This window comes from Esox lucius, chromosome 5 (genome assembly GCF_011004845.1).
Source record: "Esox lucius isolate fEsoLuc1 chromosome 5, fEsoLuc1.pri, whole genome shotgun sequence".
Taxonomy (NCBI): Eukaryota; Metazoa; Chordata; class Actinopteri; order Esociformes; family Esocidae; genus Esox; species Esox lucius.
The window spans coordinates 11,609,976-11,636,451 of NC_047573.1; the positions used below are offsets into that span (position 1 = coordinate 11,609,976).

Sequence of the window (26,476 nt, forward strand, 5' to 3'; positions counted from 1 at the left end):
AGCTGACCTAAATCTCTGGGTAGACAGCGCACTTTGTTTTGTGAAGCTGTCCGCAGATTTTTATCGCGTGTACACTTGTGTGCTCCTTGTTCAGATGCTCTTTGGGACAACCAACCAGTTGTGTTTCTTATAAAGCACCTGCTCTTGAACCAACATGGTGTCAACAGAAATGTTTGGATGAACACCAAAAAAGCATCACGCGGTGGCCTCATATTATAGTCAAACACAAACTTTGGTCTTTGCTCAGGCTTAGGGGGCTTCGTTTCTGGAAGCAGTGTGTGCATGAGATAATGGAGTGTTCTATTAAACTTCTTTTATTAAGGATTCACCCCAGGATGTTAGATTTTCCTGACCCCATAAAGCTTACACAACTCAGCGTTGACTTAAGAAATCACTTGTTAAGTAGGCGGTGGGCTATAGTGTCCGCTTTCTGTTCACGATTAAGCAACGCTTTACTGAACGTAGTGAAAACATGTGTTTCCATTAACACCTTCTAAGAACTGTCAGACTTAGGTTCAAGGATGATGAATTCCAATGCGACAACATCAAGGGCCTGTGAAGCTAGAAATATCATGGGTGCATGTTTCGTGGGCTGTGGCATTTTCGTCAGAGTGTACTGTATCTCTGAAATGTTTTCACCCAGTCCTCAACATCTTTGTACATCTCAACACAGAAACAATAAGATTCCCTGTGCGTCTTATCCCCTAGTGTCCCATGCGATCATGCACTTTCAAGTCTTGGTTCTTTCAAGCATGCTGGCAACATGCGCTGGTGACATTCACTTACATCATTCTTAATCACACAGTACAACAACACATCTTGCTCTTTGACACATTGCAACTTCTTCACCACTGGCCTAGTCAATTTTGACTTCTCTGTTTGAGTAGGCTTTTGTCTCTGTCCCAAACATTTCTGAATAAACTGAGGGTTGGGTGTATGTCTTGAAACTTCCATAGCTCATCTTTAGAGTAACGAGGAAGTGTTGGTGTGTTGCCCTGAAACTACTATCAGTGCCCACCCATGCGTTTGAGGCACAGATATGTCTGATCTTACAGCACTGGACTTTTACTGTCACTAAGTCACTAAGCTCAAGAACTCAAATTGCCACACAATCATTATACACAGCTTCATCAATGCCAAGCCTAGGTTACCCTACAAGGGACTTGTGCTGCTAACTGAGCCACTCATCACATGGCATCTAAGTTGGTTATGTAAAGTTTAGACAGGTGCTTGTTGCCTTATCACAATGAACTTAGAGACCAAAATATAACCCTGAAATGTCTCTGAAATAACTCGCTTCAGGGCCAGGAGCTCAGGTTTCATACTTCCTGTAATTCTTTTCAGCATTGTGGACCCTGATTCTGGCATATACCATGACACTCTTCCCCTCCCCCTGGTGCTGGTGTTGGATAACACATACTCCTAAGCCTCTTGCACTTGTCTCTACAGTGGAAGGAGCAGTAAAAGCAGAGTAGCTAAACAGAGCAGTGGAAAGTTTAACTTGAAAGTTGCCTGGATCTCGGAAGTCCATGGAACTTCAATTGTAGTTTCAGTGTAAATGGACTCCAGGACAATTTAACGTTTGTGATCATTTATTATCTCTTATCTGATTCCATATTGTATGCGTCTACATATGTTATCATAAGCTACCATAACATGCCAGTTCAGACTATTAAAGGTAGCCAGCCTTTTTGTCACAACGTAAAATGTGTTCCTGGGCCCCACAACAAAACCTCAAAGGCTGCTTCTCATCAGTCAAGTGCAGAAATTAATTGTTTAGCAACCCAGGACTCAGGGATGGAAAGTCTGGTCTCTTTGACATACGTAGAGTACCAGACAAATGTTTGGACCCATTTACACATTCACTTGAATGGATATGTGTGTACAAACCTTTGACTGGTACTGATTGCGTGTAAATATAGAAGTTATCATAAGTGACCATAGCATGTAGGTTGTGGATATTGGCTGCCAGTCACTTCACCGGTGTAGTTGAAGATGATCGAGGAATGCCGTTATAATCCGTATTTCAAAGTAATGCAGTTTTTACCAAACAAGTTACAATGCATCCAGCAATTCAATGTCCTCCCAAATCATCTAAGTTAAATTTCACTCTTTATCCCAAACAGACAGATCAATTCCAAACTCCCCTGTTGCGTCAACAATAGGATCACCTCACCTTGGCTACAACAATGAAAACACAGAAACCGGCATTCACACATTTACATATATTCAATTAACACCATCCAAAGCTAGACATCATGGCACGTTCAGACTTTCCGGAACACATATTTCATCACATTACAGAAGCAACCATTCTACTTTTGAAGGGCTTTATTCTATCATGAAGAGGGCCCAACAATATGGACATACCCTCAATAAAAACTCTTTAGTAGCTAAAGAAACCAATAAATGATCACAAGATATGTGTGTGTACTGGTGTCCAGCCCAATACCACTGGATAAAATATGATGCCCATAGAAACACTGTACTTCTAACTTGAGGTATAGCACTTCTCAATCTTCACTTTCAACACAATATTTTCCATTAAAAAAAATTATAATTCAGAACTGCCTCAACGGTCTTCAAATGGAACTGGAATGTCTGATGAAAAAGTATGCTAACAGTATCCAAAACACTAGGTCCTTTATAGAAACTTTAATGAGTCTTTGAAACATAGCAGGTACATTACAAACCCCAAACAGCATCCTAAGATATTCCCATAGTCCAAAGAACTTGTTAATGCAATGTCACTTTTGCACTGCAGTCTCTTGGTAACCACTGATCAGATCAATGGTCCAATGAAACTTGCATTGTGAAGTGCTTCAAAACATTTGCCAATACGTGGCAAAAGGAAAGACTCATTTGCAGATTTTCTTTCAGAAGTCTATAAACAAACTATGCAGCCCGCTGTATACTAATGAATCCTGTCACAACTACAAGAATTGTTGTGGGAGCCTACAAATTTTTCCCTGAATTGCCCGGCTCTTGGCCATTGAGATGACTAGTTTTCCTGTACAACAGCAGCTGGTGTGGTAATGAACTTGTTTACTGACTGTCTGGCAATTTATCCCACCCAATTGCTCTTGTACATCAGTGACAGAAAACTGTATTCTGTTAACTTTCCTGTTCTGGGTAACCTTAGTGTTACAGGGCTGGGCCTCCTGGAACCATGTGATGGCTTCCTCATGTACATCACACTGAGCCCTTTTAGTCTTTAAGCCCCCTTTAGGTATGAGAACAGGTTACTCATCTTATTTGTCGTCCCACCCATGTGCAACCACACTTCCTATAAAATGAACGTATCAACTGACTGGTCATCTTCACAGACATCACCCCTAAAAGGCTAGATGAGATTCTCACTAGAAACATATTAAATTTACCTTGTAGACCATTTCCCAGGGCAGCAATATTTGCCATCGTACTTGATTCTTCAATATATGACAAAGCTATCAGAACCCCACTCCTGGTACCAAATCTGTAGCCTTCCTTCCGTAAATACTGCTAAGGACACAAAAATGATTTGCTAGTTGCATTGCTTTTCTTTAAAACTGACACTGGGCCATTGATGAATTTGAAGAGATTTCAGTTGTAATTGCTTTCTCTCACTAGTCCACACTAAACAGATGCAATTCCATTAAAATGTTCACCCATTCTTCATTGATCACTTAATATTGTGCTATAGGACAGTGAGTGAATCTGAAAGGTATATCTTTTTACGTATAGGATTAAATTTTTTTACATATTTTACATGCCTAGATAATTATATTTTGTGTGTCTAAAATCTCTGGGCATTTCTTCAAATGCATTTGAACAAAACTTTTGTTTGTTTCCATGGTTAATAGTAGTATGATTTATCTTTGTACTCCCAGATAGTTGCTCTTGTGGAAACAGCCTGTGGCTGTTGACAAGGAGATCAAAGTGTTTTGTGATTGCAACACCTTTGCTCAGAAATTCCCTTTTTAGAAGATGGAGAAATGTGTGCTTGTGTTATTAAATGCTTATAACACATGAGACAGAATAGCAAACACACAATGGGAGCCGTTTGCTCGTTATTCCTGCGCTGCAATCAGTTGAGCAGACATCTTAATCCACAGCTATTTTCAATGATGCACTATTGCTGTTTTTTTCATGTCGGTTGTCCCCCGCCAGACCTGAAACCAATATCCTGGTGTTAAGAGTCACATAGGGACACGTTTACCTCATTGCAACATACAATCATCCGTGTTCCGTTAACACACAAGATTGCAACCCTACTTGGTCGAGCACACCTTTGTTGAAATGCGTTCTTTCCCCCTGAGGTTGGAATCTGACAATGAGAAGGGGGGTATTATTTCCTTTAACAATAAATGTTGCCTTTAATGAAGGGTAATAGCTATTCTAAAGGACCTATGCCAGGAAATGTAATTAACTATGCTCTAAGCCTTGCTCCACTCTAGAGTTCTATCTATCCCCCTGCAGAGTTTGACTCTAAATTCAGTCCATAACATTTCAATTCCATTTTCCATCAACTTCTAACGGCTATCTCGGGCGTATTTCCACTGCCTGTGAACGCAGCAACGCACACACCTCACTTTTCTCAAGGTCAGAAAGGCGTGAGCTTCTTCAGATACTTCTCAATGCAAGGAAGCAGAGCTGTAATCCACCCCTTTTCATTTCTAACTCCATTGGATATTTTATTTTTCAATTGTCCTGTGAAATTTATGGCATGGTGGGACATAGATCTGGTCCTTTTCCTTTTGATTTGTCTGTAGGAGTGTGAGGCATGCTGGTTTTAAAACCTGGGAAGAAGGCAGACGTCACATGGGATCAGTTTTTCCGTGAATACAGATACTGAAATGCCCTTTTTAGCCTCTTGGCTTGTAGGTACGAAGCAGCTTGTGCACTGTTTTGAATTTCATGTATGTATTTGGTATCATATTTTCACCTGTTGACCTCAAGGTTATAAATTATAAAATAAATGAATGTGACAAAAACCTTTTTCAAAATGTTACAAGTGATCAAGCATATAATCGTTCATGCAACACACACATAAACAATCAATACAAACACAACACAAAAACGAATAATGGCCCGGGCCATCCTACTAATCCACACAATAACATTTTTTAAATGATCTCATATTTCTCACAATCTTAACCATGCTCTGGTTTAAAACTGCTCTATAACACAATTTACCTGGCACTCCAGAAAGAGTATCCATTGAAACTATGAGGCAGCCCTGGAATTCTCCCTGCTTAGTAACAGCAAGCTATACAGGGACAGGGAGTCTTTTCAAATCCTCTCCACACATTCACATTCATTTGGCTTGATCCTATTGTCAGAGTGGAACATGGTTAGCGGCGACAGCCAGCCCAGTAACACGGTCAACACGGTCAACAAAAGACACAACGTTACTGCGTGGGATCAAAACCAGACACTGTCAATGCTACGTAGCCGCTTATCGTGCTGGGAAACGTGGTCCCTTCACTCGTCGTTGCTTATCGCTTTCACGCAGAGATGCCTTGGAAAGATTAAGAAATGTATTATCAACTTACTGACATGGCAAATTAACATAATCAGCTCATCCCAGTTTTCGGCGAGGTCCCGGCGGTATGTGAAACAATCAAACGTTTTTCAACACATTTCAATAGCCACAGATTTGGTTGCACTGCATTATGTTGTGTTCAATGGACGACGACACAATGAACCCAGAATACACAACCGGCTCGGTACTGTACTATATTGTATTGTTGTCCCATTCCGCCCCCCCCCCCCCCCCCCCCCCCCCCCCCCCCCCCCGGCAATGTACAGGCTTTACTGTTCCAATGCGAGCACCGTTTTGTGAGATAAACAGTTATGGTGTGACTCTATAAGGGCACAGCAGTCATGCTGCTGCACGTCATCAAAAGGAGTCCTCCAGAGGCAGTGGAGTAGTCCCCACTTGGTTCCCGGTAGTCTAAGTGTGCCTCGTGGTAAAATAAACCAAGGATTTGCGGGCTGTGGGGGGGGGGGGGGGGGTAGGTAGTGAGACGGGGGAGGAAGGAAGGGTGAGAGCAAAGGAGAGACAACTGAGTTACTAAATGAAAGAAGAGAAGAGACTCCACAGGGCTTGCTCTAACAATACCACAGTACTCATTTTTTTCCGCTACTTATGATATATATATATATATATATATATATTAATATAAACAGGCAAAAAATTCACTCTGAAGCATCCACCTTACCTCGATGTTTTAGTAATTTAGCCGATTCTCTTACCCAGAGCTACTTTTTTAGCTTACGTCTAGTAATTTCAAATTCATTTCAGTTTGCTCTATTAGTAATGTAACGCTCTCTGGCCATGGGAATAGTTGTTATTGCAGTGGTTACAAGGCATCACTGATCGAACTTGTACATAGATAGTCAGCAGAAGCTGGTGAGCTTTAGAAAAATGTGTCCTCAGAACACGGGGACGTCGCATCACCTTAAACGAAGAATACCCAATGCTTGGTCAACACACTTACAGGAAGCAGTGTGAAGACATGTACCATGATTGCCACAAGATCCACGATAAGAGTTGATTGACTGGTATATTGACAGAGAGACCTGTTTCCTGGGACCCTGCATGCCTCCATATATGATAGAGTTGATTGACTGGTATATTGACAGAGAGACCTGTTTCCTGGGACCTTGCATGCCTCCATATATGATAGAGTTGATTGACTGGTATATTGACAGAGAGACCTGTTTCCTGGGACCCAGCATGCCTCCATATATGATAGAGTTGATTGACTGGTATATTGACAGAGAGACCTGTTTCCTGGGACCCTGCATGCCTCCATATATGATAGAGTTGATTGACTGGTATATTGACAGAGAGACCTGTTTCCTGGGACCCTGCATGCCTCCATATATGATAGAGTTGATTGACTGGTATGTTGACAGAGAGACCTGTTTCCTGGGACCCTGCATGCCTCCATATATGATAGAGTTGATTGACTGGTATATTGACAGAGAGACCTGTTTCCTGGGACCCTGCATGCCTCCATATATGATAGAGTTGATTGACTGGTATATTGACAGAGAGACCTGTTTCCTGGGACCCTGCATGCCTCCATATATGATAGAGTTGATTGACTGGTATGTTGACAGAGAGACCTGTTTCCTGGGACCCTGCATGCCTCCATATATGATAGAGTTGATTGACTGGTATGTTGACAGAGAGACCTGTTTCCTGGGACCCTGCATGCCTCCATATATGATAGAGTTGATTGACTGGTAGTTACAGAGAGACCTGTTTCCTGGGACCCTGCATGCCTCCATATATGATAAAGTTGAGGGTTATGGCAATTAGACTACCCTATTATTCGGCTTTGTGTTGCTAAGTATCCATTATATTGGCTACTGTAGGTCTGCAAAGACATCTGTGAACTGATAAGAGGCTGGTCCAGTTGCTGCAAGCACATATTCCTCTTTTCAAGCCTACAGCTAATCTCTAGGGACATACAAAATGTAAATAGTAAATTATGCAAATTATTATATAAAATAAGGAACTATTTCTCTCTCTCTCTCTCTGTAGTAGGTTCAATAGTTTACACTATACAACGTTAGGCTGTTAATTTTTTTTCTCACACACCAAGCAGGTACTGAGCAGACCGGGCCATGCACTGTAACAGCACCCCAAGACTCTCCCTCTTTCCCCCTTCATTTCCACTATGGCCAGTGTGCTTAGTCAGCATGAGCTGTGAAGAGGCCTTTCTGCATTTTGTGGGAGTTGGGCCATCTCTCCAGCGATAGTAGTCCCTGCTGCCTTTGCCCAGCCAGTCCCTCCTCCCACGCTTAAGCGGCAGACGTGCAGAAAAATGCCTGGAATGAAGACACTTATTAAGCTTAATTAGGTGTCATTTCCCATCAAAGGTTGTGTGTCGGTGGTCTTGATCATGTTAGCCCAGGCTGTCACTGCAATGGGATAAGGTCTCGCTCCAGTCTTTTTACTGCGTCAACGAAAGCTGCTATGCTAATATGAGTCAATATTTTCAGCTTAACATTTCTAAAGCTTTGTAATCCTGTGGGGTACTTAAACCAAGATTGAGGTTCTGACAATAGCAAATACAAAGTCGTGAAATTCATTTGACATTTGCTGTATTAAAATTGTAATGTAATAAAAAAAGTCACAAAGCAGCAATTCTCTCTAATACACTCCTAATTATGATGACTACTGTTGCACATTGATCAGGACAACAGAGCACATTTTGATTAACCAATTCTCATTCTGGGCTCATCCGTACTGAGAAAAAGGGTACAAGTATACACTGATGAGCCAAGACATTATGACTGCTCACAGGTGACGCGAAAACCATTGATCATTTCCTAACACCAGCAAACGTTCTGGGTAGATTAGATGGTAAGTGAACAATTAGTTCTCGTAGTCAACGTGTTGGATGCAGGAGAAATGGGCAGAAGTAAAGACCTGAGTGACTTTGACAAGGGCCAAATTGTTACGGCCAAAGACCTGGGGTCTCTGAAATGGCAACGCTTGTGGGGTGTTCCCGGTCAGCAGTGGTGAGTACGTACTAGCACGATGGTGGTCCGAGGAGGGACAAACCACAAACCCGGCGACAGACCAAAAACAAGGCTCATTGATGTGCGAGGGCAACGAAGGCTATCCGATCTTTTCCAAACCGACAAAAGGTCTACTGTGGCACAAAATGAAAATGTTGTTGGCGGTTATGGGAGGCGTCAAAACACACAGTGCATCACATCCTGCCGCGTATGGAGCTGCGTAGCCAAAGACTGGTCAGAGTGCCCATGATGACCCCTGTCCCCCTACAATGGGCACGCAATCATCGGAACTGGACCTTGGGGCAGTGGAAGGTCGCCATGGCGATGAGTCCCAATTTGTTTTACATCATGCGGACAGCCGTGTATGTTTGGGCCGTTTACCTGAGGAAGTGATGGAACCAGGATGCACTGGGGGAAGATGACAAGCCTGTGTAGGGAGTGTGATGCTTTGTTTGTTTATTTGAGGGCAATGTTCTGCTTTGAAACCCTGGGTCCAGGCATTCATTGGCACGTGTTGCCTACCGAAACTTCATTGCAGACCAGGTACACCCCTTCATGGCAGTGGTATTCCCTGATGAAAGTGGCCTCTATCAGCAAGATAATGCACTGAGCCACACTGCACACATTGTTCGGGAATGGTTTGAGGAACATGATGTAGAGTTCTAGGTGTTGCCCTTGCCTCCAAATTACCAAGATCTCAATCCAATTGAGCATCTGTGGGATTTGCTGGACCTAACAAGTTCGATCCACGGCGGCTCCAACTCGCAACTTACAGGACTTGAAGGATCTGCTACTAATGTCTTGGTGCCAGATACTACAGGACACCTTCAGTGGTCTTGTGGAGTCCATGCCTCAGCAGGTCAGGGCTGTTTTGGCAGCACATGGAGGACCAACAGCAATTTTAAGGCAGGAGGTCATAATGTTTGCCTCATCAGTGTATTTTTACGCAAGTTTGCCCTTAGCCTTGTTTCTTCTCATTGTTGAGGTGTGAGGTTATTCCATAACAATGCTCAGTCTGTCGTGTGTTATTGCTTACATACGCAACGGCTGTCAGCCAATCAATTACAATTCAGGATTCAAACCACCCAGTGTATAATTGTATATACACGAGAGTGTCTGCTTACCTACTGTAGCAGCGTCTCTGAATGCAGGCATGTGTTCATAGTTTGGTGAGTTTGGAAGTGCACCTGGAAATGTGTGAAGGTTACCCCTGGAGAAATCCCCTTTGTTATTAGCATTCAGTAAACACAGGACCTTTGGCGGATCAGTGGAGAGGTAATGAAAGACAAAATATGGGCGAGACGTTCACACCAAGGACACAATCATTATGGATGAGTCACAGCACAGGGCCCAACAGGGCCTAACAGCCCCCTGCTAATACCAACATGTGTTCCTGGTTTACTCCTTGATGTCTAATCCAACCCCAACAACAAGTCTTTAGACTTTGATATCTCCCTACAGTTTTCCCAACCCCATCTCCGAAACAGGGCAACGGAGCAACCGTGCAAATGCCAGCACTGACTCGTGAGTGGATGGCCTATTGTTTTCAGTCCATGACTGCGTTCCCTGATACCTGGGCTTGCCTGTCAAAACAGCCGATGCTTATCATCCTACACAGGTGCCATATTTTAATTTGATCGTCCCGTTGTGGCAGTAATATTTCCTGAGTAGCAGGGAAATAGAAACTTTTTCTGTGTTCAGTATTTAAAACAGCATCTAAAGTTTGTAATTTCCACTTTAAAATTGATTTGCCCTGACGGAAAACATATTAACCCCTACAAAAATGTCCATTAATAATAATCCATATTACAATTCACATTTCCTGTTGCTGCGGGATTATTTTCCTGCCGTAGCTTATCTCTCGTTGACAGACAACATTAACATAAACGGTACCGTAGATCTGTCATGAAACAACGGTATGTGTGAGATAGCGACAAGCATTAGTTCTGGTGTTTTGGACAAATCACAAATTTGCAGGGGTTAGCATCTTTCCATTATCAGAAGGGGACATTTGCCTCATCAACTTGCTCGTCAATTTCAAAGAGAAATGGGTGGAGCTCTTCATTCCCGGTTCAGATCTCTTCTGTTAATGCGTACAAACCCAGAACCCAGTCGAGCACCTGACCAGTCACATGATGAACTAGCTCTGAGATAGCCAAGATTTATGCTGGCTCAAATTGTCGTGCGGCATCTGTACAGCGCATGCCTCAAATGTGGAGAGCACTCCAGTAACCCAGGAGATCAGCAGTCTGCTCTATCCTGACAGCTTCATTCTCACTCAGCCTGATGTTTTCCTCTCGGGTGAGAATCCCACATACGAAGCAATTACCGGGATGTAGCTTAATAGGTGATTTCTACCTTCACACACGCTACTTAAAAACACACTGCCTCTGTAACGCTTACCAATCAGGTCCTTGCACAAAAACCACAGTATCCTCACACCACTAATGGTTGGAACCCTGCAGTACTGTAGGAATGAGGACAATTAGCCGCTGTATAGGAGCAAAGGTGAGTTTTCCATCTAGCCACGCAAACATTCCAATTGCAGGTTGATTGTACTTTCCGTAGATCCATGGTGCCTGACCAAGTAGCTGAGCAAAATGCCTTGATGTTTGTCAGCCTTACAAGGTCGCACTAGTTAGGACCTCTTCCTCTACATCTTAACAGGTTTCCCCAACACCTTGCCTCCATCTCTCCCTCTGACTGTCACTGTCTGTAGCCTCTGGACACACTCCGGGTGAGGAAAGAGAGTAGTAGTTGTTTCCAACACATGCACACACAAACACACCGAGACAGACTGACTACCACCCAGACACTGAAACACACACACACACACACACACACACTGTTACTTGTTCTGTGCAGTTGGGCGTTTTAAATCTTTTGTGGAATTTCTGTAACTTTACTGTGTGCGCAGTGAAAGGGTGAGGTGTGTTGCCATCTCTCAAGCTGTATGCAACAAAATGTTTAGCAAATGAAGGGCGATGTTTTGTTAACGCTGCACCAACAGGAAATCACACTTTTATAAGAGCCAATAACTTTCTAAATGAAAAGCAATTGAAAGTAGCATGCTTTAAGTGTTGCTTTTAGCGTCAGTGCAGAAAGACAAAACTATAAACATCTCTGTGAACAGAAAACCTCATTCGCCTTTGGTGCATGCTTATTATGAGAGTGCGTGTCTTGTTTCGGTTTTATTAATTATTGTAAAATTACTGCAACGATTCAGCGTTCCTTCAGAAGGTGCGGTGTGGGCAGGAAGGAATCAAATAGCCAATCTCAGTTTTAATTCATTAAAAGTTCTTAGCCATTCACCCTTGCATTGGCCTCCATTGTAATCAACAAAGGAGCATGGAGAGCGATATTAAAATAGTAAAAGCGTCAGCTCAATTCATTTCCCTCTCTGCCTCGGTACTCTGACTGAGGCAGAGCTTAGCTCTTACTGAGCCCTGGACCCGGACAGCAAAAGAGAACACCTGAGCATTTAAGATTCCAAGGGAAGCCAAATGAAAAAGGGAAGTTGACTTAATAAATGTCATGAACAGCCAATACACATGCACATTCTCAAAATCTGTCAGAGGAAAAAATACAGACCAAATGAAATTCAAATGCCAGCAGGTTTTAGAACCTTTAATCAATAGCTCATTGTCGGTGGTTATGCCTGGAGTCACAAACGCTGGGCTTTCCCCAGGTCTCACTCCTTGCTTCTCATTCAGACGTTGTCATGGTCACTATTCTCGGCAGACATCAAAGACCTCTGTGAACACTGCCTGGCATATACTGTATATATCCATGTATGTATTTTTTGGTGGGGCTTGGTAACCAATGGCTGAATATTCTTTTGTTGAAAGATGAGCTTGGACCAACGCTCAGAAGACTCTTTGGAGATGTTCTATTTTGCCCTGAAGCTAATTTGCGTTCTAAAAGGTATCAAGCTAAGAATAGGGAATAGAAGTGGCTTCTGAAGGGAGCAACCCAATGACTTAATCAGAAAGCTGGTGATACAGGACATTCCTATAAGCCCTTTCAGGCGTTAATAGACATCATAGACAGGTGCATATGGACAAATAATTTTTATGAAATCAACATGGTTGTCACGTTCACATTTTTTGCTTTTCTGTTGATCGAACTTAAGGGCAAAATTATGTATGTTGAATATTTCTCATTATTGATATAGTCCAAAATGGCTGTCTCATCTTCAGGTAGTCATAGGCAGAAATGTGAGTAAATCAATGGTTCCCTTTAAAATGGCTGTCGTGCGTTGTAGCATAGACACAAAGGGTCCAGCTCAATTATGCAATGTTGACTGGATATGAGGGGTCCAGCTAAATTTTGCATTCCAAACGTGTCGCAACACAAATCAATAAATCAAATCCATTTCTCTGTTTCAATCTATGTGAAATCTAATGGAGCCAAATGACGTTTGCAGTGAATACGAATACCTTGCTCAATAATGAATGCAAATGCTTCACTCACCGAGCTCCGAGATGAGCCTCAAAAACTCATCTCATGGGGTGATATGAGATCCAGTATATGCAGAACTATTAATGACTGCATTATGTAGTGATGTAGTGATGGAGACAGCACTGTTTGTTCAGCTGAAAGGACTACATACCACTGGACAATAGGGTAATTCACTACCTTAACTAGCTACCTTAACTCCCTCAACAGGCTGCCCATTAGAGGTCTTAGCTTGCTAACAAGGACAAGGTTGTCATGACCCTAAACAAGACAATGAAGCCAAATTGTCTCCAGGACTGATGACATTCCTGAAAACACCCAGAACTGATACCTTTTTTCAAACCCCTCTGTAATATACAATTTAATCCATCCGGGAAACTGGGCAGCTGATTGTGCCGGCTTCCCATTTAGAAAGTGAGTCTCGGGGAGCAACAGGGCTATTGAAGGTGATAACATGGATTGAATAGATCCATAAAACCCCCTGTAAAAAACAACAACAATGAAACCTCATGCAATATAAGCCAGCTATTAAAATGAGGAAGGGCACCGTTTGTTTGTCTGGATGCTGCTGCATATTCAGGGAGAAGCGGGGGGCATTAAAGGGGGACGCACGGTGAATATTGAGTTGATGTGTTCTAAGGGCACTGAGAGGGGGAGACACGGGCTATAGGGGGAGAATGGTCAAAGTGGACTCACTGTTCCTATCTATACAGGAAGTACTATTTCAGAGTCCGATTTATGGCCACCAATTCAACTGTTCATGCTGTTGCCGTCTCCAAAGGGTCAATGTTGTCAAACATAAAAGTACTGAGTGTTATTGTCAGGATTCAATTTGAAAGTAAATATGTCTGCAGTGTATCCATGCAAAAGCCCTTGAAAATCACATGCAATTGAAAGCCTTCATGGATGTGGTCATTTGAACTGCGCTCCTGACATATTAAATTCAAATTGATTTGAGAAACCTTCTGGTTATATATCTATATGCAGCTTACATTTTAAAGAACCAAAATGGGTTAACATGCATTCACACGCGCGACCCATGTGGGTCTATTACAGGAACCAATCAGCTTTATCAGGCTCCAGCACATTTTAACAATTTAAACAGAGCATGTTATTAAAAAGGGAGGCTGACATTCTACGGTGATGGAGATACAACTGCCAAATGCTGCAGAGCTAATCTGTCCCGTAGCCTAGCCTCGCGCTCGGTTGAAAGGGAATGTCTCTTTCATCTCTGGACTCCAGGGTGGAGACAAGGGCCAAAAGAGAGCCTCCGCTGTGCTACGGATTGTTACATTTTCACTTTTGGAGTCACAAGTTTAGCTGGCATGTGTGTGGATAACTCAGTAACTTCCAAAAGAGAGACATGGTGAGAGGGGAAAAAAACACCCACCAAGAAACAAAGATTATGCCTCGGGCTGCGCTCTCTAAGGAACAGTGGATACACTAGAAAAAGTAATTTGTGAGTTTGTGTGTGCGTGTGTGTGCGTGTGTATGCATGTGTGTGTGTGGGTGGGGGGGGGGGGTGTGTGTGTGGGGGGGGTGTCTCTGCAGGTGTTCTCACATCATAAAATTGAGTTTTCTTTTTGTAAACGGGAGGTTTATTGTGCTGTTGCTGATGTGAGTGTCTTTGTCTCCTGGTGTCATCACCTGATTGACTCCTTATTGGCTCAAGCAGACCTGAGGAACCTCTTGGAGACAGTGCCCTTAGCACGACATGGTAATGTGAAGGGAAGACAGGTCCTCAGAGACAGATGGTGAGCCAGGGCTACTTTATTCCTGTCAGTGTCAGACACAGTTACCGCCAGTGAAGATAGATGGGCAGATATTGAGGGTGGTTGGTGTGATTCTGAAGACCTCCATCATCCCCTAACAGATCTATGTATAATGTATTTTTGATTGAATATTTGACCTTTATATTAATTCCTGCAGTCCCATCAGAATATCTGGATTCTGGAGAATTTTAGCAACTTCTTTACTCATGTATAGTTTGCACAGGTGCAAATGTGTTTTGCGTGTTCAGTTTCCACTCGTGCCAGTAAAGAATTCATGTGAGACTGTGAAAGTGCATGTCTGAAACATACCTTGAAACATTTGAAGCGGTCACGTGTGAAACTTCAACTTCAAACTGCCCAAACGATGACCGATGAACTTACCTCAGTCATAAAGAAAACAACTGAGCCCCCTCGTCTTCGTCTCTGACGAACACCCTCAACCCACTGCAGTAAACACCCCTGCAACACCTCAGCAACCCAAAGACGCAGGTAAGCGTACTGTTTTGTGAGGTGTTTTTTTTTTTAGCTCTGTGTTCCACACCATCATCCCATAACGACTACAAGACAAAGCTTGATCTGTCAGTGGATCACAGGCTTCCTCACTAACAGGGGTGAGCACAGGACTCTTTATTCCTCAGCGCTGGAGTACCATAAAGATGCATGCGTTGCGTTTCTGGGCACTCCCTGTTCCACACATTCTTTTCCAGCTGCGGATAAAAGCCCTGCTCCCTAAATAGTCTGTCTAGGTGCTGTGGTCATGTGCAAATGAATATCTGCCACATAGAGACTGATGCCCCACCTTCAAACTGTTAACTAAACAGGGTGATTTACTGCACCGCAGCTTTTTCAAATGTAAACTTCATATTTAACATGTTAGTTTTGTCTTTTGCTGTAACAGTTATAATCTGTTCTGTGATCAGTGCTCTTAAATGTTCCTTGCAGTTAAATTCAACTTAAAACATTTAAAAAGAACAGTGCTTTGACTTAAAAAAAACTCTGAATTTATAAAAGTTATGATAATGGCCTTTCAGTTTAAGAGCTATTTTAAATAAATGGTATGTTTGGCCAACTACATGATGCCACAAGACTTATTTGATTATAGCACAACAATGACTGTTCAGCTTCCTCCCTAATGCCCAAGCTTTGAGCTTTTCAAAGGGCCAAAGTATATTTTGGAGTTATATTAAGACACAGTGATTTATTATAGATCAAGTCTTGATTAAAAAATGTAATAAAAGACAGCACGGGGACTTTAACAAAGAGACACTTAACAACAGAACTCAAAGGCCAGAAGACACACTGTGTTTGCGGTTGATGCCCTCTGATGTCATAAATTAACGGCTGTAATTAGATATCCAACTGATAGCACTGTGACATCATCTGGGCTAACTCATTAGTACTGCTGCTTTGTGATCTGGTTAAATTCAGTTCTTCACAATGCGGAGTCTCTGAATAGGAGAAAAAGCGCCGCCTTTCATTCAGATCAGTGGTGCTTTTGTGCGCTCAAATCAGCTGGTCTCTCCTTGGTTAAGCATTATTCTTCCTCATCTCTTTGATATAGACATGCAGGTGTTGTATTACTGCCTCGTTAAACTTTTGTGTCATTTTAAGGCATCGAGGCACAGTGATGACGGTTAAAAAACATATCTTTGATCAGGACACGCAGGGTTGTTTCATCTCTTGTGCTGTGTGATTGTAAGGAGGACAGTATTCAAATGGTATTCAAATGGCAATCCACTTGCACAACAATCTGCATCGCTTTCTACCTGGGAAGCAAGTGTTCCGTGAAGGTGAAGTAAATACACTAGTCAACAAAACGCGAATAATCAGAGTGTTTTATTTCACACAAACCGCTGCCCTAACCTTTTAGCTGCCCCCTTAATGCTGAAAAAAGCTCAACCATCAACTTTGTATGGCTCAGTGTGAAATTGATTGTCCTGGCCTATTCATAGGTTGCACTTCCGTCCTTCGGCACGTTACGTTATTATAATTAACAGCATTCTCATCAACAGTGGAGTCTAAACTAGTGGTGACTGTTCAATCTGAATTACTTTGGCTTGTACGTAAAATGACATTGTAGTGTTACCAATTCATACAACTTTGGTACTGTTATTATTTTTGACAGACAGGGGTCACTGTTTTCAATAATTACAGGAGAGTTTGTCTAAAATACCTAATGATGTTAACACTGTCCTATATAATTGGGTTCCTACTGTTATAGCTAGCCATGTTTTTACATTAGAAGTCATTTTGACAATATCACAATGATGTTTTCTTATTCCTTTAGAAATGTATTTGTTTCACTTAAATAACAATCTTATTTTAAGGAGAGTAAATATAGTTTAGAAACATTTTTGTATTAAAAACCTGTATCAAATGTGATACATCAGCAATCCCAATAAAAACTTGAAAATCATATAGGTCAAACAAGACCCTTATCTTGGTTATTTATATATTTTGTCAATACATTATGGATTTTTCCCCCCCCTTCCTTATAACAATTCATGTAGTCTCTCTGAGCCTCTTATGGGAGTCAGGTGGGAGGTTCTGGGGTAAAGTAAGGTCAATGAAGAATTCTATCCATCCGGTCTTGGAGGTGATAGTGTGGAAAATAGAAAGAAAAAACGAGTGCGCCCTTGATCTGAGGCCTCCATCCGAGCCTTCTTATTCTCCCTGCAGACATCCCTGCTGGGTTTGGAGTCTGCCTCTTCCCTTAATCTCTCTGCTCTGAGACACACTGTTCCTCAGCAAGGGACTGTCTATGTCTTTGAGTTCTCAAACATGCTTGACAGTGTGTGGGATTTCTGCCTTGGACCAATTCTCTATGTGCTCGGCTATAGCCAATTGTATAGCCAAAAGTGTTACATTGGTATTTGTCATGCCAATGAAGAATGCAATGGCACAAATAGCCACTACCAAATAGTTACCAGTAAAATCAAAAAGCATAGAAATAGTTCCGGCCCATGTTTGTTTCACTGCTGTATATTTCATCTTTCTAATAGTATAGCTGTAAGTATATTTTAATGAATATAGTTTGAACCCAATAAGTATAATTCGTTGTTTCTTGTGGTTAATGTGAGGGATGCATTAGTCAAATAATTCATTAATAATTATGTAAAAGAAATTCTGAATAGCAGTAGAAATTCTGGTAACAGGTGAATAGCAATAAACAGCTGGTTCGGAGCTTTCGCAGTTCAAAAGTAGCATGCCATATAGGAGTGGTATGGCATTTGGGAGGCAGCCTGGAACGTGTCCACAGTCAGAAATTCCGCCAAATCCAGCCTCCTGTTTTTTCCTGGTGAAAAATGGCATTGTCCCTGAGATGTCCGCGGGTGATGGATGGCGGCCCACGGCATGTCTTAGTGCCTCCTCCACTCGTTAATAGATCATTACATCTAACCAATGGCACTGCCATCCTCCTGTGGCTGTCACGGCATAGCCCGTGCCGTCTGTAAAATGCGCATCAAAGCCGAAAGTCGCGCCGCGCAATATCCCCCTGTGAAATTTCCCGCTCTCACACTAATGAACCAAAGGAAGATTGGGGAATTGACGGGAGACCCGCGGAGGTGCGCGCAGACACGCGTGTGCGGTGTGCACCCACACACATACACTTGAGCTGTAGATTAGAATATCAGCCCATCTGAAGTGAACTGGCGCTGAAATGAGACATAGCTGAAGCCGTCTACAGTAATGGCGAGGGGGCCTGACGAAGTTTAGAGTCAGGGAATTGAATGAATATAGAGCAGAACGCCAACTTTAGATTGGCAGGATACAGGGTCATAAGCAATTGGAGAGATTGCGGGCACCTGAGATTTCAAGTTGCGTTTTCTTAGGGACATCGTTTCCCTCTCTGCTCTGTTTTGGGACCCAATTGATTCAGAGCTGATGAAACCCACTCACCGTAATCCTGTAAAGCATGTGTTCAATTTACAGCAGTCCGTTGTAGCCCTCTTTTGTGACTCCAATAATATCTTCCTGGATGTCACATTAGTCTACTCACATTGATTCCCTGAGCTGATTTCTTGTCACTGAGCATGGAGACCCAAAATGGAAAATAGCATTTGGATGTGTGCCCTCAGCCCTTACCACTTGTCTTTGCTCTGAAGTGTGCTGCCATTCCCTACCTTACCTAATAGTATTTTTTGTACTGTACTATTTTGAGTGCATACCAGTCCGTTGCTATTTCACCTTATGGATTAGCAGTTGTATGACCTAGCAAATCAATGGTCAGAAACTGCATGTTTGTAATTCCTTTGTGCCAGTGTTCCTCTATTCTGTAAAAAAAAGAATTATTTATTTTGCGCACATTAGCGCTTTTCTTGGGGTGAACCTTATTAGCAATTAAAACTCCAATGCAGGGGGTTCTGTCTAGATACCCACTGTTTGCAGGTACAAAATTACCTATTGGTTTTACATATTCTGTGCCGTAATGGTGAAGAAGAAACCAAATAGAAATTGCAGCACAAATTTATTTCTGAAGCTCAACAATATCACTTGATTTTCAGCTTGAGAAGTTGCCACCATGACTTGAATGGGGATTTATTTCACAAATACCACACAAATGCACAATATGTTCAAATCACCCATAGAAGTGCCATTGTTCAGATTCACAAAACATTTCAGATGGAATTTGTGCCACGAATGCTGAAACACTGGAAACAGGTGCAAGATGAAACCAAAGCCTGAATTGATGTCACACCATAGACTGTTTCCAGACTAAGGACACCTATCTCCCATTTGGGCAAACTATTCCTTTAATGAAGACATAACACAAAAGCAGAGCTTTTAATTAAGTGTTATGGGAATTTGAAGTAAATTGGCCTTGAGTAATCGCCAGCCAGACAATGAACCGTCCCTTTTGTCTCGTGTCAGCCAATCATTCCTTCTTGCCCCTTCATGGCCCTACTTTATCTTTTTAATGTACCCCGCAATGAAATCAGGTATAAATTGGATTATGGTTCACGCTGTTCATTAACACGCGCGTTGGCTTGATAGTTGGGCACATACAATATAAAAATTATTGGGCCATTTGGGGTGGGGGTGGGGGGCAAACAACATGTTTACTGTTGCCTTGTTTGTTTTTTGTTTTGTTTGGCTCACTATTATTGCGCCGCTGTGTATTGATCCCAGCCGGGTTTTACAGAGGCATTGTTTATTTCATTTTCATTTGACTTTGTTTGAGTAGCTTTAAAACAATCAGACTGCCAAGTAAATCCAATCGGCAGATCCATTACGTCGGCTGATCTGGATGTAAAGGGCCCGGGCTCGGTGCCCGGCCGTGAGAGTTGGGATGTGCTGGTCAACAGGGGAGCAACAGGGGGGGATTTCCATTTAAAGGCATATGAAGCGGATCCATACCAGTGTGCTTTGAGTTCGTGCAGAGCACTGCGCTGTCCTTAATGACGCCCTCATTAGCGACGTTTGTTTAAAGCCAAAGTCTTTGTCCTGCTGTGTGTGGATTCACCCATTCACTCCACAGGGCTCCGGGCTACATAATGTAGTGCACCATCTAGGGAGTAGGGTGCCATTTGTCTTACTCAAGCTGTTGCCCATAACTTGACATGAGCTCCTTGCAGTGGTTTCTTCTTTACCAATCTTTTGAAACCCCTCATCTGGAAATAATTAGCCCTAACTCTGGAGGACCTTTATGATGAAAATATGTCCGTGTTTAAGGTTGCCAAGTCTGGTGAAGCAGTGTGTGAGCTAAATAGTGGAGAGGATTTGGAGAAAGGTCATACCCAATCACGGGGACAGAGTGAAGATGTTACCTAGGATTGTGATTCGAACACGCTCTATTTTTACTGCAGTGCACCGCATCAGTGTCAACTGTCGTCACAGAATTACAGTCGATATTACAGGTAATGGTTGCATATCAAAAGTGAGTGACTGCAAAGAGGCAGAAAGCAAGTGATTCAGTCCCCCCTCTCTCTCTCTGTGCTAACCGTCATTATTGTCTTTTAACTGTTTTCCTCATGCTGACCAAGGCAATTAATTCCATGCTGTAATGTGAGCATTGGCATTCACTGAAGACTACAATTAGCTGTTCATAACGTTTAATTTAACGTTTAACTCCGTCAAATCTGTACTAATCTGTTTCGCTCTCTCTCTCTCCCTTTCTCTCTGTCTTTCTCTTTTTCCTTTCTCTGTCTAGCCTGTGAATTGATGACCCAGGGCATCCTGGCTCTGGTCACCTCCACAGGCTGTGCCTCTGCTAGCGCCCTCCAGTCCCTGACGGATGCCATGCACATCCCGCACCTGTATGTCCAGCGCAGCGGGGATGGCTCACCCCGGACCGCATGCCACCTTAACCCGAGCCCCGACGGCCAGCGCTACACCCTGGCGGCACGCCCGCCGGTCCGACTCAACGAGGTCATGCTCACGCTGGTCGGTGAGCTGCGCTGGCAGAAGTTCATCGTCTTTTACGACAACGACTACGGTGAGTGCGGAGTGTGGAGTGGTGTTGCTACTGGGGCCAGAGCTGGGACCTGCTAGGTCTGTTGGTACTGGGGCCGTGGCTAGGACCTGCTGGTCATATTGGTTTTGGGGCCATGGCTATAACTGCCGGGTCTGTTGGTACTGGGGCCAGGTCTTGGACCTGCCGGGTCTGTTGGTACTGGAGCCAGGGCTTGGACCTGCCGGGTCTGTTGGTACTGGGGCCATGGCTATAACTGCTGTGTGTGTTGGTACTGGGGCCATAGTTATAACTGCGGGGTCTGTTGGTACTGGTGCCATGGCTATAACTGCTGAGTCTGCTGGTACTGGGGCCACGGTTATATCTGCTGGGTCTGTTGGTACTGGGGCCATGGCTATAACAGCTGGGTCTGTTGGTACTGGGGCCATGGCTATAACTACCGGTTCTTTTGGTTCTGGGGCCATGGCTAGGACCTGCCGGGTCTGTTGGTACTGGGGCCTTAGCTATAACTGCCTGGTCTGTTGGTACTGGGGCCAGGGCTTGGAACTGCCGGGTCTGTTGGTACTGGGGCCAGGGCTTGGAACTGCCGGGTCTGTTGGTACTGGGGGCCATGGCTTTATCTGCTGGGTCTGTTGGTACTGGGGCCATGGCTATAACTGCCGGGTCTGTTGGTACTGGGGCCAGCGCTATAACTACCGGGTCTGTTGGTACTGGGACCATGGCTATAACTGCCGGGTCTGTTGGTGCTGGGGCCAGGGCTATAACTGCCGGGTCTTTTGGTACTGGGGCCATGGCTATAACTGCCGGGTCTGTTGGTACAGGGGTCAGGGCTATAACTGCCGGGTCTTTTGGTACTGGAGCCAGGGCTATAACTGCCAGGTCTTTTGGTACTGGGGCCATGGCTATAACTGCCGGGTCTGTTGGTACTGGGACCATGGCTATAACTGCCGGGTCTGTTGGTACTGGGGCCAGCGCTATAACTACCGGGTCTTTTGGTACTGGGGCCATGGCTGGGAAACCTGAGGATTGAAAACCAGGGGATTTAGACCATTCGAACAGCATAGCAGATTGCAGTTCACATGTGGGTGGCATAGTGGTAAGATATTATGTTTCCTGCTGTTATTCTATTAATTAATCAAAATCATGAGCATACTGAATGGCATTCTATCCATGTTAAGAAGAGCAATGGATTAGAAAAGGGTATTATATCTTCTTGTGTGGTGCTTCTTAATTTGTTGTATTAGTAAACGCGGCAGCTTGATATTAATGGTTTAACTTGCGATCATCAATATAAACCTGGTTGTTTCACTTTATTGGCTTCTATTACATCCTATAATTGGACTTTTAAGAAGGCAAGTGATGTATATTTACTTCAAACGCTATTAAGATAACTAGTGAACATAGGGGGTTTGTCTGTAGAGAATTAGTTTATTGTCCTTTTGAATTTTCCCATAGCTTCTTTATATTACTATTTCTTATAGAGTACTGTACCCATGCAGTTTTGGCCCATTACTCAAAGCTGTTTGATTTTGCAATCAGTGGGAGGCTAGATTAAAGTTGTGAGGTTAAATGAGGAGACACTAGTGATTGGATAATCTCTTATCAGTGTCAAATACAATTCAAACGTTGTCTAAACACTGCTTTACCCATGGTTTTGTGTTCTGATTCTGGACCAACCTATCAGCTTCTGCACATATCAGAATGGTTTGAGTGTGTTTGAATTCTAGAAATAGTTAGACAGCGAGGTCTGTACACTCCGAGGGGAAGAAAAGTAGGCATATTGTTTGGGTGAAGCAATGACTTTGGCTAGCCTGGCATATACTGGGACTACTTTTAGAGGCGGTAGAGAATTAATAATGTTTTCCTCTTCTGCGCAAAAACTACGCTTTAAATCTAAGGTAATTACAGAGCACAAATGATGGATGTCACTAAACCACCTAATGGTTCACTAAACCATCTGACCCATCAAGATATTTTCACAATAATCCGTCATCTACAAGCCAGAAATAGTATCCTTTCCCCTCCGACACACAGACTCAAAAGTAGACCTCCCGTTGATAAGCAAAGGCATTCAAAAGTGAGAGGAAAAAGAAAAAGGCCCATTCATTTAAATTAAGGCCTTTGTTTAAGTTTATTAGGAGCAGATGGGGTCTGAGTTTGGGTGTCCGGGCCTGGCTCGAGCCGGGCCCGGGCCTGACAGCTGAATGATGATGATTAAAGAGAGACCTTGGATTGCATTCCCGCTTCCATCCCATCTTCCCCATCTCCCCTGTCTCACCCGACTTTGCCTGCCTCCCCATCTCCCCTGTCTCACCCGACTTTGCCTGCCTCCCCGTCCCTCTGTCCACCTCTCCGCCACACTGCCTGTCATACTTCATTATGTCCGTCTCTCATCTCACTCTCTCTTTTCTCCTTCCACTTGTTCTGTGTCTGTGTGTCTTTCTATCTTTGGCGTCTCCCTCCTACTCTCTTGCTTTCTCTCATTCTCCTTTCTCAGTCACTTCCTCGTGGAAATCCTGTTTCGCTCCATAAAGCACAGACAATTCCCTATTTTATGGCTTGCTGACAAAAGGACAAAAGGGCAAATCCCTCTACCCGTCCTCAAAATGTAAGCACTGATGCTTCTTGAAATGCAAAAATAGGCTTTTTTTCCTTTCTTACTTCAGACCCGCAGACAATATGGAGTTGGCAGCTTTTGGTTGGCATATGGTGGATGCTGTTTAAACAATGGTTGCTCCTTAGCTGTTGTAGTCATATCTGATTGTTAACGGCATCTTTTTGTTTATGCCATGCAAAACGTGTTACACAACACTGATCTAAACATGGTGTTAGTCTTCTGCAAAATAGACTGAATGAATAAATAATGAATGAATTATTGAACAAAGAAAACCCATTCTGCCTACTGTCTCTAGGTTTACAACTCTCCAGCCTCACCCAGGAACGAGGCTTTCCCTCTCCCTACTACAGTCTGATTTATAGGGGACTGGCTGGCAACGGGATGTCATTATCCTGTGGGAGGAGTGGGGACAGGTTTTAGACAGCGGGTTTCTATACAATGAAACGATGTGGGTGAAAACAACCATAGCTACAGTCCACTGAATTGATTTGCCCTGGTGCATTGATCTGCTCCGTCTGTCACAGAGTGGTTTTGCTCGCAGTAGCAGCCTGCACCAAGCGTGACACAGCAGCTCGTGCCACGTCAAATATGGACTCCCAATCACAGACATGTTACGCTGGGTTGAACCTGGGCTGGCTGCTAGTTTTCATGGGGTTTGCGTTTCATATAGCACGTTATCTCCTCATACACCTCACTGCCTTTGACTGGGGATCGTAGTGCTTTTGTCAAAACTACTACACTGTTTTCATCAGCAACCAATAAGAGGCACCTGCCAAAATAACGCGAGTGTGATGTGAAAGGTTATGACGTGCGTTACCTAAAAGAGTTCTGACATGCGCTTACGTCATGGTACATGGATTGCTTCATTTGTTTTTGCCTGATGCATACAATGATATATGATGCTGACACGCTGCAGTAGTCCTGCACATGCTGGGTTGTCATTTCAACAGAATACAATGTAATATATTCATTTGGTTATGAGGGCCATCCAAAGAGGTCAACACCAACATCAATTGAGTAGATTGTATAAAAAACATTTGGATCCAATAAGACTAATTATATACTTAATGAGCCTCTGATATTTAAACATGCATGAATCTCTTATATAATGGGTTAATGTTATGTATAGCATAGCTGTAAAATAGTCAATATGTGAACTTCTCATAATGTATAAAAAATGTCAAGAGGAGTTAAACAAGGTTGTCCACTGTCTCCCAATCTATTTTGTTAGGCACTTTAAAAAACAATAATCAAATCCAACAATATTATGAAGTAGTTAGAAATTCAAAATGTATAAAAAATGTACATTTTATTCTGGTGATTCAACTTTTCTTTTATGTTTGCAATATGGATGCCAACACAAAACTTAATATATTGCATTATGCTGTGTATATATTGGATTATTAAAGACACAACTTATATATTACCTAATATTTACAGATAAAAAGGTTTGATTGTCCTAATGAAAATAACTATTAGTCATGTCCCTAAAGAAATTAGTAATGTCCCTAAACAATGTCACTACAACAACTTTCTGTAGAAAAAAAAAGACTGTAACCATCAAAAAGTAAATATCTGCCTGGTAATATTACACTGCCTACTCCAGACACCTTGTTTTCAAATGATCAGGTAAGCAGAAGACATGGTGTCATGGTGCATGGCTTAAAAAAAAAATCTAAATACCTTTTTCAATGGAGCATTCAATAAGTTTAGGTCACCTATTTTTGAAGTGAAGAGAAAACAATTATAATAATAATACAGATGATAATCTTCCCATATGCTGAAAGGTTCACCACAGGGTCTAAGCCTCTACAGGCTGAATCTATTCTGTATAGCTAATAATCTGTAAAAGTTACTAGCAAAACCGGTAATTGAATGTGTATATCAACATATTTTCATTTTTCTCAAGTGGAGGAGTTTACGTATCTAGGGGTCTTGTTCACGAGTGAGGGAAGGATGGAACGGGAGATTGACAGATGGACCAGTGCAGCTTCTGCAGTAATGCAGTCGATGTATCGGTCTGTCGTGGTGAAGAAAGAGCTGAGCCGCAAGGCGAAGCTCTCGATTTACCAGTCAATCTACGTTCCTACTCTCACCTATGGTCATGAGCTTTGGGTCTAGGGACCGATAGGACAAGATCCTGGATACAGGCGGCCGAAATGAGCTTTCTCCGCAGGGTGGCCCGGGCGATCCCTTAGAGATAGGGTGAGAAGCTCGGTCACCCGGGAGGAGCTCAGAGTAGAGCCGCTGCTCCTCCACATCGAGAGGGGTCAGCTGAGGTGGCTTGGGCATCTTTTTCGGATGCCTCCGGAACGCCTTCCTGGGAAGGTGTTCCGGTCCCGTCCCACCGGGAGGAGACCCCGGGGAAGACCTAGGACACGCTGGAGGGACTATGTCTCCCGGCTGGCCTGGGAACGCCTCGGTGTCCCCCCGGAAGAGCTAGAGGAAGTGTCTGGGGAGAGGGAAGTCTGGGCATCCCTGCTTAGACTGCTGCCCCCGCGACCCGGCCCCGGATAAGCGGAAGAAGATGGATGGAACATATTTTCTGTTATCTAATGTAAAATAATGTATAACAACACTATTGTATTTAAAAGGGCTGTAATTTGCATGTAACATACTGTAAGAGACCGATTTAACAGCCCTTCTTTCTGACGTTATGTGCTATGTTAATACTTAAGCTGCTAGTACTCTATTTAA

At 43.1% G+C, this 26,476-nt stretch overlaps 1 protein-coding gene across 3 annotated transcripts in view; it reads left to right on the forward strand.

The window, feature by feature from the left end:
• grid1b (glutamate receptor, ionotropic, delta 1b) overlaps positions 1–26,476 on the forward strand; it is a 329,186-nt gene that overhangs the window by 139,274 nt on the left and 163,436 nt on the right. For 2 of the 3 annotated variants that reach the window (XM_013133865.4, XM_013133866.4), the window contains exon 3: positions 20,902–21,186. In XM_013133865.4, coding sequence (XP_012989319.2) covers positions 20,902–21,186 — 285 coding nt within the window. Of the gene's footprint in view, positions 1–15,173; positions 15,240–20,901; positions 21,187–26,476 lie in introns of those variants that run through there. The other variant, XM_010895654.5, reaches the window with a different exon arrangement.